This window comes from Gobius niger, assembly GCF_951799975.1.
Source record: "Gobius niger genome assembly, chromosome: 2".
In the NCBI taxonomy this organism is placed as follows: domain Eukaryota; kingdom Metazoa; phylum Chordata; class Actinopteri; order Gobiiformes; family Gobiidae; genus Gobius; species Gobius niger.
In genome coordinates this window covers 26,960,644-26,977,241 of record NC_136853.1, presented here as the reverse complement: position 1 = coordinate 26,977,241, position 16,598 = coordinate 26,960,644, and the positions used below count along the sequence as shown (strand labels likewise).

Sequence of the window (16,598 nt, the reverse complement as noted above, 5' to 3'; positions counted from 1 at the left end):
TAATGAGAAGAACACAATTTAGCCAAAATCGTTAATAACTTTGGTATGTCAATGCATTTCAAACCATTAGGACAAGGCAAGGCAAGTTTATTTGTAGAGCACAATTCATACACAAGGCAAACTGCTTCACAGTTGCATAAAATTACAAGAAAGCAGCTTAAATCAATAAAACAACATACAAATTAATCATTTACAGTAAAAAGCAGGAGTGCAGCTAAAATACTTTCGGTGTCATATTCACGGGTAAAAAAAAAAACGTTTTCATCCTGGATTTGAAAATTTTCAGAGTTGAGGCCTGTCTCACATCCTCATGAAGACAGTTACAGATTTTAGCTGCATAAAACTGAACCGCAGCCTCACCGTGTTTAGTCCTGCCTCTGGGAACCACCAGGAGACCCCTCCCCTCTCAGAGCCCAAGATGGTTCATACGGCTCTAACATGTCAGAGATGGACTTTGGTGCTAAAACATGAAAATACTTTTTTACAAGCAGAACTGTTTTCAATTCTATTCTCTGAGTGACAGGAAGCCAGTGCGGAAACCAGAGCACTGGACTAATATGGTCGAATTTCCTGGTTTACTTCCACATTAAACATGCTATTTATTTTCTGTGATCCATATAGTATATAAAAATGTATATAAAAATAAACTGACTATTTAGGCAGCTTAAAAATAGAGTAATCATTGCAGTAACATGACCATTGTCATACAACAACAAACTTCTAGACATACCAGAAGAACCATGAGTAAAACCAACCTAAGCAGGATTTACAATAATAATCAAATGACATTAAATACAAAGAAAGTTACTGGTTAGAGTGCAGCCTCCGAACTTCAGCGGGAGAAACATAGCGGGGACGTCGAAGGACTTTTCTCTTTGTGTTGTTTTTGTTGTTTCGTTGGTACATGTCTGTAAAAAGAGCAGGGGTCAGTGGTGTCAGACTCATACGGACACATGTTGAGTAGCTGTTAAAGGTCGAACCTGTGAACGATAAAGTGTATTCTCGATGACCTTTGACCAACACAACCTCGGTTTTGTTCGACAGGTATGCCTCCTCCAGATCCCGAGAACTTACTGATGTTGTTCTGTTTTTGTCATCCTAAGAACATTAACAATGTAAACATTTATATTAAAGAACTAAAGAATGGTTTGACGTTTCTTCCTTTTCTTTTTCACTCTTACCGGTTCCCCATATTGCGCCCACTTTCCTTGCTCTTGCTCGTAGTACCAAAGCCACTGTGTTGTCAGTGTATAATGAAGAGGTTTTTTCACTGAAGAAATTGTTGAGAGACGGCGAACAGGCTGAGAACCCCGAGTCATAGTAATAAAACTTACAGGCTCTAAATCAAAACTGCAACAGAGAAAAGGGAGAAAACAACAGCATAAAAACATTTCCAGTGCAAGCTGGTTGATGAGCCAAGTTAGATTTGTTCAAAGGTGTACAGGCCCAGCTTTGGTTTAATATATGGTATATGAAATCCTAGCAGGAGAGGCGTTCATGGAACGCCATAACCAAGTGGCTGCATAGTGCACAGGGATGTGTGCAGAGTATGAACTGGAAACCCCAAGGTCAAAGTAGAATCACCTCCAAAGGTGGCAGAGAAGATCCGAGAGGACCCAAGTTTCAAAGGGTGAGACTGCCCAGACTGTAGTACTGACACACATTTATACTGTGTGTTTTTCTACATCACACATGCAGACATGAACGACAGATCCTTTATTTGGAACATCATGAAACACATCAGCTTCTTTTTCCACTTCTGATGTGAATGAACACATTTGCTCCAATGTTGCACTGCTCCAGGAGGCACAGGAGCAGGGAAGACTAGTTTGAAAACTAGAAATCTCCATTTTCAAACACAAAAGACACAAAAGACAGGTTTCTATCACTTTCCGCTTCAAAGTAATGGTCAAAAGTCGGCGATGTTGTAGATGGAGGGGCATAGGGATAAAAATAAAATTAAAAAAATGCCACTCAGTGTCACCTTCAGCAGATGGCGCCCTATGCACATGGCAGCGCAAATAGAATTTGGGGTTATAATAAAAGTTACTGGGGCACTGCAGACAGTACATTGGGATGAAAACCAAAACTTTATACTTTAAAGACATTTTGTGTTATATACTTCATATATAATTTGGAGTGATTTTGCTAATAAGCTTCTGAATTGCTCTAGTTGTCATTATATTTTTAAATTTCATTACATAGCTGAAGTTAAATGAAAAAACAAAATAAAAGAAAATAAATAAACACCAGATCTGCAGAATACCAGTTACCAGTTAAATCCTGCGACAGATTGATAGTGACTGCACAACAGACAAGTAGAGGACTCCAGACCTTTGACAGTTTGATGGATGACAATAGTCTTCCTCAATTGTTTCCATCTGCTGCAGGTCTAACCAAGAACCATCACTGAGGATTTGCCACCTGTATGGCAGGTGGAAGTGAACAAGCTCACAGCTTTCTGAGGAATACACAAGAAATGCAAGTTCTTTTACACAAACAAATACTATACTGCCATCTATTGACCACAAGGTATAATGCCATTCCATTTCTGGGAGCTGCTTCTCTGGCTCCATCACATAATACTACATCCATTACAGATTACACTACTCACATTTGAAACCCATCTATCTCTGAGATATGCCCCGAACCGCCTCTCCTCTCCAGCTTCCCCTGCTCTGAAACCCATCCCTCCTTTCAAATCCAAACTCAAAAATCATCTAAATAGAACAGAGGCCACCAGCCTTTTTCTCCCAGGGACCCCAATTTCACCAGTGATTATGATGATATACCTTTTTTTTTTTTTTAAACATTTTCCCCCCAGTTTTTTCAGTGGGGACAGTGCATATTAATGAACATGCATAAGACTCTTGCATGTCGCCACGCCGGATTGTAGACATGAGCTAATTTGCATCCTTTGTCCCGCCTATTGTACTTGTTTTTAGTGGTAGGGAAATCAGAGTACCCAAAGGAAACCTACGCAGACACGGAGAGAACAAGCAAACAGAAAGGCCGTGTCCAGGTGGGAAGTCAGCCCGGGACCTTCTAGCTGTGAAGCACAAGCGCTAATAATAATAATAATAATAATAATAATAATAATAATAATAATAATAAAGACATTATAGTCTTTTCCTTCATTATAATTTCTCCAGCCCAGTTTGAACCACCTTTTGTTTCCTGAAAAATTTGGGGTCTTGACCTCAAAGATGAAAATCATTTTTATCACAAGTGCAGAATTCACTGACCTTGAAATCTGCAGCTGTTTCTGAGGAAGTGGAGACAAATGTCACCGGTGCAGATTTGATCAGAATGTGAGGAACTAGGAGAGTCCCCTATAAAAGAAAACAGTCAGAAAAGTCCTTATTTAAAAATTAATAAATAATAATAATAATTAATGCACTACATTCATTTAAAGCTGGTGTTTCCCAAAGCTTGGGAACCTCGTCTTGCCGTAACTTATTTTTCTAGTTTTCAACAACTGCTGCATATGAGGGCAGTTCACCAGGGGCACATCGGTGGTTCCTTTACCGTCCTCCATCGGCCAAAAGCCACCCATAGCGCGCTTTGTAATGAAAATAGGATGGATTTACACGATTATTCATTTACTCACACATGGGCTCGATGTGATTCCTCGCTCAGCCTCTCCCTCCTCCTCACACCCAATTCACACCTGCCCAATAAATCTGCAGCACATTGATTATGAATCTACATAAATGCATGACGAACTCTGGGATTCGTGCTACTTTAATCGTTCAGATAACTGCTGCTGTCTGGGATGAGGCAGGAAACTTGTCTTCGATCATAAGGAAGGGACTGGGAGGAACGGACTTTGAGGACAAGGCAAGATTCCCAAGCTTTGGGAAAGAGTCTCTGGCTAATGTTCTGTGTCAGTGGAACCTGCAGCAGCAAGCTTGAGACGATGGCTGTTTTGGTATATGATCGGTAACTTGGTGATGAGGCCGTCGCTCAGGCCGCGCTCCATCAGCATACAGCGGCCAGTCTCATCTATGGAATGCTGTCGGATGCACTTGCGACCAAAGAAGCAGAGACCGTGGACGAAGTGCAGGCACAGGTGAACCTTGGTGCAGTTTTCCCGGAAAGAGCAGATGCCGTGTCGCTGAAGGCCTTTATTATAATGTGAACACACCTAACAAGCAACAGAAATATTTTAGCAATCCAATCTAATCATTTAATAGCATCTAATAAGTTACAATATTGCATTGGTTAAAAAGTTACCTTTTCAAAGCTCCACAGTGGAATTTTTCTTTTTCTTTTCTTTTTTTTTTTGCATTAATATTTTTCATTTTTGTTATTAACGTACGTGCATAAAGCATCACAGCAATATACAGTGTAACGCTGCTTGTTATATAGCTGTTGTGAATATAATAAAGCTGGATTATACCTGGTATGCATTATACCTCTGGCAACAGTGCCTGGTCATTCTGCAGTAGTAGCAGGAACAGTGTTAGGGTTGGTGAGTGAACCCCAAAGCAGACACAAAAGGCAACTAAGTTGAACAAAAAATGTCTTTATTTAATAAGACGTCTCCAAGTAACAAAAAACTAAACAGGCTTGACTCTACACGGTCTGGCAGGGTGTCTCTGAGGCAGGAAGGATCGTGAAGAAAACGGAACAATCTGGCAGTGAGTGCAGGAAAACCAGGAGTCTATGTACAGAGCTTGATTGAAGATGGATGTCAGCTTTGCCTGCTCAGAGACACTCCCACCAGCCAAGAGCCAAGCCTGAAAAACAAAAACAGAGGGGAACAAACACAAGAGGGAGACAAAGACACTAGTCTGCCTAGCACATAACAGGACCCCCCCCTTAATGGACGCCTCCAGGCGTCCTACCGGGCTTGCCAGGAAACCGGACATAGAAGTCCCGAAGCAACCCAGGGTCCAAGATGAGCCTCCGAGAAATCCAGGAACGTTCCTCCGGACCGTAGCCCTCCCAATCGACCAGGTATTGAAAACCACGCCCACGGCGGCGCACATCCAGGATCCGGGATACAGTAAAAGCCGGATGACCATCGACCAGACGGGCGGGCGGAGGGGGTTCGGCCGGAGGGGACAAGGAACTAGACAAGACAGGCTTGAGTAACGAGACATGAAAAACAGGGTGGACAGGCAAGGCCGCTGGCAACTTCAGCTTGACAGCAGCCGGGTTAATGACCCTCTCAATTTCATATGGCCCAACATACCTAGGGGCAAGCTTTTTGCAAGCTACTTGAAGAGGCAGATCCCGAGATGAGAGCCACACCCTCTGACCCGGCTGGTAAACCGGAGCGGGAGCACGGTGTCTGTCTGCGGTGCGCTTAGTACGAGCTGCAGAACGAATCAGGGCTGCATTGACAGTCCGCCAGATGCTTCTGCAGCGACGAAGGTGAACCGCAACCGAGGGAACGGCCACTTCACCCTCCTGGGCTGGAAACAAGGGTGGTTGATAGCCCAGGGAGGCCATGAAAGGGGACATCCCAGTAGCAGAGCTGGTCATAGAGTTGTGAGCATACTCTATCCAAGGAAGAAAGGAAGACCAGGCAGAGGGATGACGGGCAGTAACACAGCGAAGCGCAGTACCCAGATCCTGATTGGCACGCTCTGTCTGTCCATTAGACTGAGGATGGTAACCTGACGTGAGGCTGGCAGAGGCACCGAGGGCTCGACAGAACGCCTTCCAAACCTGGGAAGAAAATTGAGGCCCACGATCGGACACAATGTCAATAGGGATGCCGTGTAATCTGAAAACGTGTTGGACTAGGACATTAGCGGTCTCCAGGGCCGACGGGAGTTTCACGAGGGGGACAAAATGTACCGCCTTAGAAAAGCGATCGATGATTGTCAAAATAACCGTGTTACCTTCTGAGGGGGGTAGACCGGTGACAAAATCCACAGCAATGTGGGACCAAGGACGAGAAGGCACTGGGAGCGGAAGCAACAAGCCAGCAGCAGGTAGATGAGAAGATTTACTACGGGCACAAACATCACATGCAGATACAAATTCACGCACATCTGGACCCATAGTAGGCCACCAAAATCTTTGTTTTATAAAGGACAGTGTGCGGTGAATACCTGGGTGGCAAGAAAGCTTAGATGAATGCCCCCACTGGAGAACCTGAGAGCGAGCAGTGGACGGGACAAAGAGACGATTAGCGGGGCCAGTTCCAGGATCAGGTTCGGTGTGTTGGGCTGCAGTGACAAGGTTTTCTATGTCCCAATGAGCAGCTGCGAGGATACAGGAGGTAGGTATTATCGTTTCAGGAGGCGTATCCGTACCATCAGCCGTGTGAAGTCGGGACAGAGCGTCTGGTTTGGTGTTCTTAGATCCAGGTCGGTAAGTAAGGTTGAACTTGAAACGTCCGAGGAAAAGAGCCCAACGTGCCTGTCGAGAGTTGAGTCTGCGGGCTGAACGGAGATAAGACAGATTTTTATGATCAGTCCAGATAACAAATGGGTGCGTTGCCCCCTCCAACCAATGTCTCCATTCCTGTAGGGCTAAAACCACAGCCAACAACTCACGGTTTCCGACGTCATAATTCCTCTCAGCATCCGAAAGACGTTTGGAGAAGAATGCACACGGATGAAATTTGTCGGTCTGAGGGGAACGTTGAGACAGAATAGCACCCACCCCAACGTCAGATGCATCTACCTCCACGAGAAACTGTTGACTTGGGTCCGGATGTGCGAGGATAGGTGCTGTAGTGAACCGGTGTTTCAGCTGGTCAAAGGCTGCTTGGGCTTCAGGGGTCCACTGAAAGGGCGACGAGGTAGAGGTGAGGCGAGTGAGTGGAGCAGCAACTTGACTGAAGTTCCTGACGAAGCGCCTGTAAAAATTGGCAAAACCTAAAAAACGTTGCAATTGTTTACGAGAAGTAGGTGTTGGCCAGTCTGCTACTGCCTGAACTTTAGCAGGGTCTGCTCTGAGTGTGCCTTGCTCAATGATAAATCCCAGGAAGCCAACTGAGGAGACATGAAACTCGCATTTTTCAGCTTTGACATAAAGTTTGTTTTCAAGTAGCCTTTGTAGAACCAAACGGACGTGTAGAATGTGTTCTTGGAGGTTGCGAGAAAAAATTAAGATGTCATCAATGTAGACAAAAACAAACTTGTTGAGCATGTCTCTAAGAACGTCATTTACAAGGGCTTGGAAAACTGCAGGGGCATTAGTAAGGCCAAAAGGCATTACCTGATATTCGAAGTGCCCCAGGGGGGTATTGAACCCAGTTTTCCACTCATCTCCTTTCCTGACTCGTACCAGATGGTAGGCGTTGCGGAGATCCAACTTAGAAAAGATGGTGGCACTGTGAAGAGGCTCAAAAGCAGAGTCAATTAGTGGCAGTGGATATTTATTTTTGACAGTGATGTCATTGAGACCTCTGTAGTCAATGCATGGTCTTAGAGTAGTGTCTTTTTTCTCAACAAAGAAAAAACCTGCTGCTACAGGTGACGAGGATGGACGTATGTGTCCAGAAGCTAATGCACCATTGATGTATTTTTCCATGACTTCTCTTTCTGGAGGAGACAGATTGTACAACCGGCTTGAGGGTAAGGGGGCACCAGGAATAAGTTCAATAGCACAGTCATAGGGTCTGTGAGGGGGAAGAGAGAGTGCTTTATCCTTGTTAAATGCCTCAGCCAGATCATGATATTCGTGAGGTACGTTGGACAGATCAGGTGGTTCAGAAGGAGCCGTTGCCGAATGGCAAGTAGTGAGAGCTGAGCGTAGGCAATTCAAGTGACAAAATACACTCCAGTTAACTACCGAACCAGAGGGCCAGTCAAATTGAGGGTTATGGAGTCTTAACCAGGGGATTCCAAGGACAACAGGTGCGAGTGGCGAAGGCAGCACAAACAGTCTTATAGATTCTTTATGGTTTCCAGATAAAACCAGTGTTAATGGTATGGTGCAGGAAGTAACTTTGGAAATGAGTCGACCATCTACAGACTTTACAAATTTACCTTGCTCTAGGGGCTCAAGTGGTATGCCCAAGTCTTTTACAAGGTCAGCGTCAATAAAATTATCGTCGGCACCAGAGTCTATGAGCGAAGTTACAGAGAAGGACTCACCATTGATCAGAAGGGAGGATTGAAGTTGCATGCGTTGAGGGGTCTTGGTGTGAGATGTAATTGGGCTCACCAGCGACCCCTTTCCTGCTGATGAGCCTGGTCTTTTGGCCGTAGGTTGCATTGGCCCCGGAAATGATCAGAACCTCCACAATAGAAACAGAGTCGGGACACCAGGCGGCGCTGGCGTTCTGCAGAATCCAGGCCTAAGCGGCCCAATTGCATGGGTTCTTCTTGAGTGGCAGTTGAAAGAGCATGGTCAGGCTCTCGTTTAGGATGGGACACAGGTGGGGAAAAACCAAGAATCACAGGGGAAGGACTAGACCGAGACAGTCTTTCTCTGCGCCTCTCCCTGAGACGGTTGTCAAGACGAATAGTTAATGAGATCAATGTTTCTAAGTCTCTACATTCATCTCTAGCAGCCAATTCGTCCTTAATATTTTCATTAAGTCCATGAAAGAATGCTCCCTGAAGTGCCCTTTGGTCCCACCCACTTTCTGCTGCAGCAATACGGAAATTTAAAGCATAATGTGCAACTGAGTTAGGGCCCTGTCTAAGTGTGAATAGGCGTTGGCCGATTTCTTTGCTCTGAATAGGGTGGTCAAAAATGCGTCTCATTTCTGTGGTGAACTCAGGATAGGAATGGCAAATGGGTGATTGACTGTTCCAAACAGCTGTGGCCCATTCCGATGCTTTTCCAGTTAACAAACCCACAATGTAGGCAATTTTAGACCTATCAGTAGCATAGGTTAAAGGCTGTTGTTCAAAAACTAAATCACATTTTAACAAAAATGCCACGCAATTGCCAATGTCTCCTGAATAAGGTTGTGGGATGGGAATGAATGGCTCACGTGGTGCAGGGGTCCGAAAATCCTGGAGCAGAGCTTGCGTAGGAGTTGCAGCAGTAGACACTAAAGGTTCAGGAGACTGCAACGCTGTGATCTTTGTTCCCAAGTCCACAACTTGGTTGGTGAGTTCCTGGAGAGACTCGATGATTTCCGTGATGCCCTGTTCATGGCGTCCAATGGTTTGTCCTTGAGCAGATAGAGCCCTGACTATAGCCTCTGAGTCTGCGGGGTCCATAGTTGGCCAGATTGTTCTGTTAGGGTTGGTGAGTGAACCCCAAAGCAGACACAAAAGGCAACTAAGTTGAACAAAAAATGTCTTTATTTAATAAGACGTCTCCAAGTAACAAAAAACTAAACAGGCTTGACTCTACACGGTCTGGCAGGGTGTCTCTGAGGCAGGAAGGATCGTGAAGAAAACGGAACAATCTGGCAGTGAGTGCAGGAAAACCAGGAGTCTATGTACAGAGCTTGATTGAAGATGGATGTCAGCTTTGCCTGCTCAGAGACACTCCCACCAGCCAAGAGCCAAGCCTGAAAAACAAAAACAGAGGGGAACAAACACAAGAGGGAGACAAAGACACTAGTCTGCCTAGCACATAACAAACAGTTCGTCTTGGCTGAGGTCATATAGGGTGCACTCTCTCAAGAGTGGAGAGTTGTGATCGGAGTGAATGTTGTGAGAATACCTACACTCAATCCTGTAATACAACAACCACAATAAGAGCAGCAGCAGAAACAATTGTTGCTTGATTTGAAAAGAGAAAACTGACTGAATGACAAGTATAAAAAGATGATTTTATCCAAAAATGTATCTCCTCTCACAATGTTTTTGCGAGAATGTGTCAATAAGTTATTTTAACAACGACAAATCATGTGTGAAGATTAAAACTGATAATTGTGTTTAGTTTGTTTATTTGAGCAGTATACATTCTGCTCAAAAGGAGTGGGCAGAAGCAAGAAGCTTATGAGCACCTACCCCCAAAATGGATTATATGCACTATCTGATCATAATAGAATGACCAATTTCATTGTGGCCCAAACTGTTTTTGAAACTTTCCTAAAGCATATTTCCCAACTCTCAGGGACTAATGCAGAGCTCATTTTAAATGTCAGCAGTTTCATTTTTTAGGAACAAAAGGAGTCCCTCCCTACATGCGTCACTGAGCAGAAGAGTTTCGTTTTTGACTAAATGAAACACACAGTATTCTCACCTGCCAGGGGTGAACTTGCAGTTCCCGTAGACATAGTACCTGCACAAGTGCAAGTCCTGGCAACCTGCGCAATTGTCTGAAAGGTATTTCTGACAGAGTCGCAGGGAGGTCCGAGCCACCACCGTACACTCATCCTCCTTCAGTCCATCCTGTGACGGCCCTGGAAGCAGCGCGAAGCGTGAGCAGTTTTCAACTATGAAGTGAAACTTTGGCTCCGGGATGGTGCTCTGGGAACTGCGGTAGAGTTGTGGAAGCCGCGCTGCTCCTCCAGCCGCGCACAGGGCTTTAGTAATGAGCGTCACCTCTGGGTTGTACGACATGTCCGCGCTGTCTGACTGAGTTTTTCCTTCTTCCAGTTTGAGTCTATGTTCGAACAGCCCACATCCACACCCTTCTGTTATGATCACGCCCCAGTAAAACCGAAATCTCTGCTCTGACTGAGGCCTTCTCAATAAAATCCTTTATGCATTTGGTGTTTAAGGCTGTTGTTCTATCGCTCTGATCTAAACAGTTTTGTGTTTATCTGAAGAGTCTTCAAACTAATTTCATACACCCCAAAAGCTAAAAGCGTTTGTTTTTAACACGGGAAGTGACGAGTGAACTAATGGATGAAATGCGCAGGTGTGGTAATGGACAGGTGACCGCAGTGCAGGCCATGCAGCCATGAAACTGCGCCTCCTCCTCTTACTTTTTCTTTCCTTGTCTCAAGTATGGTCAGGTAAGAAAAACAATGCATTATTTATAAAAGGCCTGGCTGTTGAAATAAAAACCTGGAATTTACCAGATTAATAATCCGTGTGTAGTTGAACAGTACACCGGGGATCTGTCTGGAGATTTCGCTAACAGTGGTGAGTGCAGATTGGTGGCTCTGGTTTAAGTGTGAGTGTAATCGTGACTATGAGCAGTGCTTGTTGTGTTGTGATGCTTCTCAGATCTGGCAGGGTTGCGCTCCTTCATTGTTCCTGTAGGAGATGTCCAAACAAGAATAATTGGGGGAGTGGATGCTTTGTCCCACTCATGGCCCTGGCAAGCTTCTTTGAAATTGATATCTATGCCAGCCTGTGGAGGGGCCATAGTGTCAGCACAGTGGGTTATTTCTGCTGCTCACTGCTTCAGAAGGTACAACTCTTCAACTGCTCTTAACTTTAGACTGCACTCAGGATGGAATCGTGTATTTTTCTCATTATAGGTACAACAAAGCTTCGTTCTGGACAGTTTGGGCTGGAAAACATGATCTGGACAATCCAAAAGAAAATGGCCAGCAAGTTTGTAGATCTTATTTTTATGATATGAAGTTTAGTATCTTTGACCTGGAGTATTTCACTGTGAGGGTGTCTCTGATGACCCACAGGTGGTTGCAGTTAGTAGGATTATCACCCATGAGGATTACAGCATTCGTACCAAAGAATTTGACGTGGCACTGTTGAAGCTGAAGCAACCGCTGGTCTTCAATGACTTTGTTCGACCTATCAACCTTTGGATGCGCACGCTGCCCTTGTTGAGTGAATGCACCGCCACAGGCTGGGGCTCCACCCGAGAGAGTATGTAATGCACACATGCAACAAAGAAAACCCTCTGCACTCACTTCTTACTGTTTCCCCCCCCCCCCCCCTTAGATGGCCCTCGCGTGAATAGATTACAGGAAGTTAATGTCACCATCATTCCCTCTGAAGTGTGCAACAAATATTATGTTGGCCGAATCAGAGACGCAATGTTTTGTGCAGGAAAGGAAGAAGGTGGTGCAGATGCCTGTCAGGTATATATTCATGCAAACTGGCTAAACTGGTCTGCTTTTTAATGCACCTCACAGAATAGGGCTCACACTATCGCATAGTCTGCTGTGACTGAACATGAATTAATAACATTAACAATAATAAAATAATATAATATTATATTAAATTAGTTAATCAATAATGACAATGCAATAGTAAATTATATGAAATAAATACAATATTAATAAATCATCAATACACAATCAATAATATTGTGTCCATTAAAAGCATTTAATTCATATCAATAAGGAACAAATGATCAAAATAAAAGATTGGTGACTAGTTGTTTTTGGCAGTGATGGGTATTTGTAATTATTGAAGAGAAGGCTAGAGTTTTTTTCTTTAGCTTCTCCTTGTCTTAGGGGTAGGCGCTAACAAGCTTCTGCTACTCCTTTTGAGCATCATATCCACGTTATTTATTGCTTACTGTGCTGATCTCTGGTCTTATGAAGAACTTTGTGGAACTCGGATGCTCAAATAAAAAGACTAATTGAATTAAATTGAAACTAGGGAATATTGTTTTTTGATAGTCAGGTCTTTGGAATTTGGCATCATAAAAAGAAAACTATTTTGTGTTAAATGTTACTGCAGTGGAAAGCATTCATTATTACACACCCACACAACTACACCGAATCTTAAAATCATACTCAGAAAAGCTATATTTATTTGTATTATTGAAATTCAGGACAGATGAATGGACTCAAACGTATGATACGATTATGTACCAAGGTACAATATCTGTTGCACATTCTTTTACTTCTATACTGTGCATCTGTTCACCTGTGTTTGTGTCTCAGGGCGACTCTGGAGGGCCCTTATCCTGCTTCAATGGGAGCAGATATGAGCTCGCAGGCCTGGTCAGCTGGGGCGTAGGTTGTGGACGGGTCAAAAAGCCAGGAGTCTACACTAAAACACAGAATCTTGTTCCATGGATCTCTGACATCATAACAAGTAAACAACTTAAAGTAACATGTATACCTGTATGTACAGTCAAGATGAAAAAAAAAAAGATCTCCATTGTGTCAGGCAGTTGAGTCTTTCTTTGTCTTTTCTGTTGCTATGACACCTGCAGTGGCGCTTATGACCTCTAGGGGCATGAGTTCTGCTTTAAGCTACATTCTACCAATTATATTTGGTTTCTGTGATGTGTTTCATGCATGTGTATATTTCTCTTTTTACAGATGAAGTAAATATACCGGACATTACCCCTGAATCAGGTTGGTGTCCTTTAGTTAAAAGTAAAGTTTGTACGATGCATTGTTGGAGTTCTGTCTCTACTAACTACTGTGAGCTGCACCAGGACTAATTAGGGCTTGATCGAAACGATAAAGTCCCTTCATGTTCAATTCCAATTTGGTTTAAGCCATAGACAACGATCAATATTTGATTTGAACATATTTACTTCATTTCTGGAAACACAGGCAGATCATGTTTTGGAAATATTAACAACAAAAACCTCCATACCATAGCTGTACCAGTACAAAAAAAAAGTATTTGGGTATATTTTACCTTGTAGTGACCCAGTGGCTGTATGAGTGGTCTCTAGGACACTCCAGGATACATTTTGTTGATGGTTTTCTGGTGAGAAGCTCCGTCAGCAGTGAAAACCTTACAAACAATGGATCCTGGAGTGTTGTAGAGACCACTGTGACGGGAAATAAAGGCACAATGCTGACCACTTTTACAGCCACTGGGTCACTACAAGGTCAAACACGTATAAATATTGACTTTTATTCTGCATAAAAAGTTGCATAATGCACCTTTAATGTGGCTGGAAAAATATGGTAAGAACATGTAGGCGCATGAGAAATGGCAGACCAAATACCTACCTGAATACTGCGAGACTTATTTCATTTACAATGCTCTAACTCCAGAAGTGTCTTGTTTCATTCAGAAGATCTCTGTGGGAAGCAGAGCGGCGCAGCATGTGTGAAAGTGCCTCTCACTGCTGCACTGAGCCAGTCCCAGGATGGTACTGTGTCTGTGCAGAACGTCAGTGAGTCCTGTCCGTATTACTGGCCCTGGCAGGTCAGTATACAACGCAATGACCAACACCTCTGCAGCGGGACACTGATCCACCAGCGCTTTGTCCTCACAGCACAGCACTGCCACGTTCGGTAGGAAAACATTTTGACCTGTCATTAAAGCCGACTTGTTTGGTACCGCCTTCCATTATGATATTACTTATCAGGCATGTTTCTGTCGCTCATTTGAGTATGCTCAGTTCAGGTGGGGGGTTAAGAGATTAATCACGCAAACAATATACTCCTCCAAACTAGGTGCTGTTACTGCCACAAGATTGGCTTTTAACATGATGATTATTCAGTCGCAATGGGAGTTTTCTTCTGTTTTGCTACTCTTTCCATCTCTGCTGCTTCTCAGAGTTAAGGACACAGTAGTTGTGGCGATACATGACATCAAGATCAGCTTCTCGTTGCAAAGAATTGTTATAGATGAAGTTATCAACCTACCACAAGATGGCAGCTTTCCTCCAGGCTCAGACCTCTCCCTTCTGCATCTCAGCATGTGTGCCAGAGGTAAACCATTATAAGAGCAAAGATTTGGCTGCAGAAACGCTCGAGATGTTCACTGTCTTCAGGCAGGAACGTGGCTCCAGTCTGTGTCCCTGACCAAGATGATGAGGATGATCTGGATCCCAGCTGGACCTGTGTAGTGACCGGATGGGGAGCAACTAAGTTTACAGGTTACATGTGCCTATAAGACCTTTTATAAAAGTATTTACCAAAGTAGCCAAAACATTATAGGTAATTTGAAACCAGGTATTTGTACTGTTTAACTACACTACAGTTTTAAGTGGTGTAAAAGTATCTTCAGTTTTGGTACAATTAAATTGTTAGCATTAATGACCTTGTATGTGCAGTCAGTAGGCATATACTTAGAAGCTGCAGTATCTCTGATCAGAAACGTCAATATTTAAGTCAGAATACGCCACATTCGTCGTCTCTTCTGTTATCCTGGTTTGACAACACCACAGCACAGTTCCTCATGTAACTTTATTTTTATTTTTAGGTGCTTCTTACATTTTCTTGTTCATGTGTACAGGGGGTTCACGTCGTTCCCGCTTGCACCATGCTGCAGTGACGCTGGTAAATGAGACCATTTGCAGAAAGAAGTGGGGTGAAGACCTGATCAAAGACTCTCACATTTGTGCTCACCCTGCGGCTTCCACCTCCTGCCTGGTAACACACACACAAATATGGATCTAATGGTGCTACATAAGCACTCAAAGTGAATGTATGTATTGGCAGAAGTGGGGGTCATACACGTAAAATAATACACGTACTACCTTTGGAAGTAACTGTACTTCACACTGCACTTATTTGAGTAATCTTAAAGGGGCTAGATGCTAGAAGTGTCTTGCCCAAGGACACAAACGATAGCATGCACCTGTGGGAGCAGGGATTCGAACTGCCAATCGTGTGGTTAGAAGACGACGCAGTCAACCATCTGTGTCATAGTAGTAGTCCATCCATCCATCCATTTTCTTCCGCTTTATCCGGGGCCGGGTCGCGGGGGCAGCAGTCTCAGCAGAGATGCCCAGACTTCGCAATCCACACACACCTCCTCCAGCTGTTCTGGGGGGACCCCGAGGCGACACCAGGCCAGCTCGGAGACTTAGTCCCACCACCGTGTCCTGGGTCTTCCACGAAGCCTCTTCCCATTAGGACATGCCTGGAACACATCCCGCGGGAGGCGACCAGGAGGCCTCCGGAACAGGTGCTCTAGCCACCTCAGCTGGCTCCTTTCGATGTGAAGGAGCAGCGACTCTACTCCGAGCTCCTCCCGGGTAACTGAGCTCCTCACCCGATCTCGAAGGGTGCGCCCAGCCACCCTGCGAAGGAAACTCATTTCGGCCGCTTGTATTCGCGATCTTGTCCTTTTGGTCATTACCCAAATCTCATGACCATAGGTGAGGGTGGGAACGTAGATCGATCGGTAAATCGAGAGCTTTGCCCCCCGACTCAGCTCCCTCTTCACCACGACAGACCGATACAGCGACCGCATCACTGCTGACGCCGCACCGATCCGTCTGTCGATCTCACGCTCCATCCGTCTCTCACTCGTGATACTTGAACTCCTCCACTTGAGGTAAGGACTCCCCACCGACCTGTAGAGGGGAGTAGTAGTATTTTCATCAAATAATGTTTCACTCTTGCTTAAGTTATTTGATTCACAACCTTTCACATTTTAAGTAACATCTCTCTTGAGTGAATATTTTGGCTGCTCTATCGCCCCCTGCGTGTCAAACATTCCTTTGTTATATCTCAGGGTGACTCTGGAGCGCCTTTATTCTGTCGAAAGCACGGTGCCTACTTCCTGTTTGGAGTGGTCACGTGGGGGAGCAGCCGCTGTGATGAGTATTTCCCAGCCGTTTTCACCAGCGTTCCACATTTCTATTCATGGATTTCTGAGAAAATAGATTTGAGCAACACCGACATGTGTCCTTGACCATGTTCAAAACTTGCCTTTTGTTTTTGGAATAAAGCAGAGAAGTGTCTAATCAATGCTTTGCTTATCATCCTTTACTTATAAGGTGTCATTTTGTACTGTATTTGATACTGCTTTTATCACATGAAATACAATAATACAAGAAAAAACTTGTTTATCCTCTTTATTTTGTGCTCAATAAGGAAAGTTCAAGTTTTACTGCATAAAGACAATCAAAAAGAGTGCATGATTCATAAA

The 16,598-nt window shown here is 44.2% G+C and overlaps 2 protein-coding genes across 2 annotated transcripts; one reads left to right on the top strand and one right to left on the bottom strand.

Annotated features, from left to right (window-relative positions):
* Positions 1–598: 598 nt before the first annotated feature.
* On the bottom strand, positions 599–10,503 carry parp12b (poly (ADP-ribose) polymerase family, member 12b). Its single transcript, XM_079580819.1, has 9 exons — positions 10,120–10,503; positions 9,517–9,606; positions 4,419–4,464; positions 3,898–4,147; positions 3,246–3,332; positions 2,335–2,461; positions 1,182–1,350; positions 981–1,098; positions 599–908 (listed from the first exon to the last, which is right to left on the bottom strand). Exons 1-9 carry the CDS (start codon positions 10,437–10,439, stop codon positions 805–807), a joined length of 1,311 nt encoding a protein of 436 aa, XP_079436945.1. The 5' UTR covers positions 10,440–10,503; the 3' UTR covers positions 599–804.
* Positions 10,504–10,758: 255 nt separating this feature from the next.
* Positions 10,759–16,361, top strand: ovch1 (ovochymase 1; the record flags this gene model as incomplete). The annotated part of the gene is made up of 13 exons (XM_079551416.1): positions 10,759–10,837; positions 10,923–10,967; positions 11,052–11,238; positions 11,309–11,384; positions 11,471–11,660; positions 11,736–11,875; positions 12,689–12,842; positions 13,073–13,108; positions 13,786–14,008; positions 14,274–14,428; positions 14,491–14,595; positions 14,955–15,091; positions 16,182–16,361. Exons 1-13 carry the CDS (start codon positions 10,783–10,785, stop codon positions 16,359–16,361), a joined length of 1,683 nt encoding a protein of 560 aa, XP_079407542.1. The 5' UTR covers positions 10,759–10,782.
* Positions 16,362–16,598: the final 237 nt, after the last annotated feature.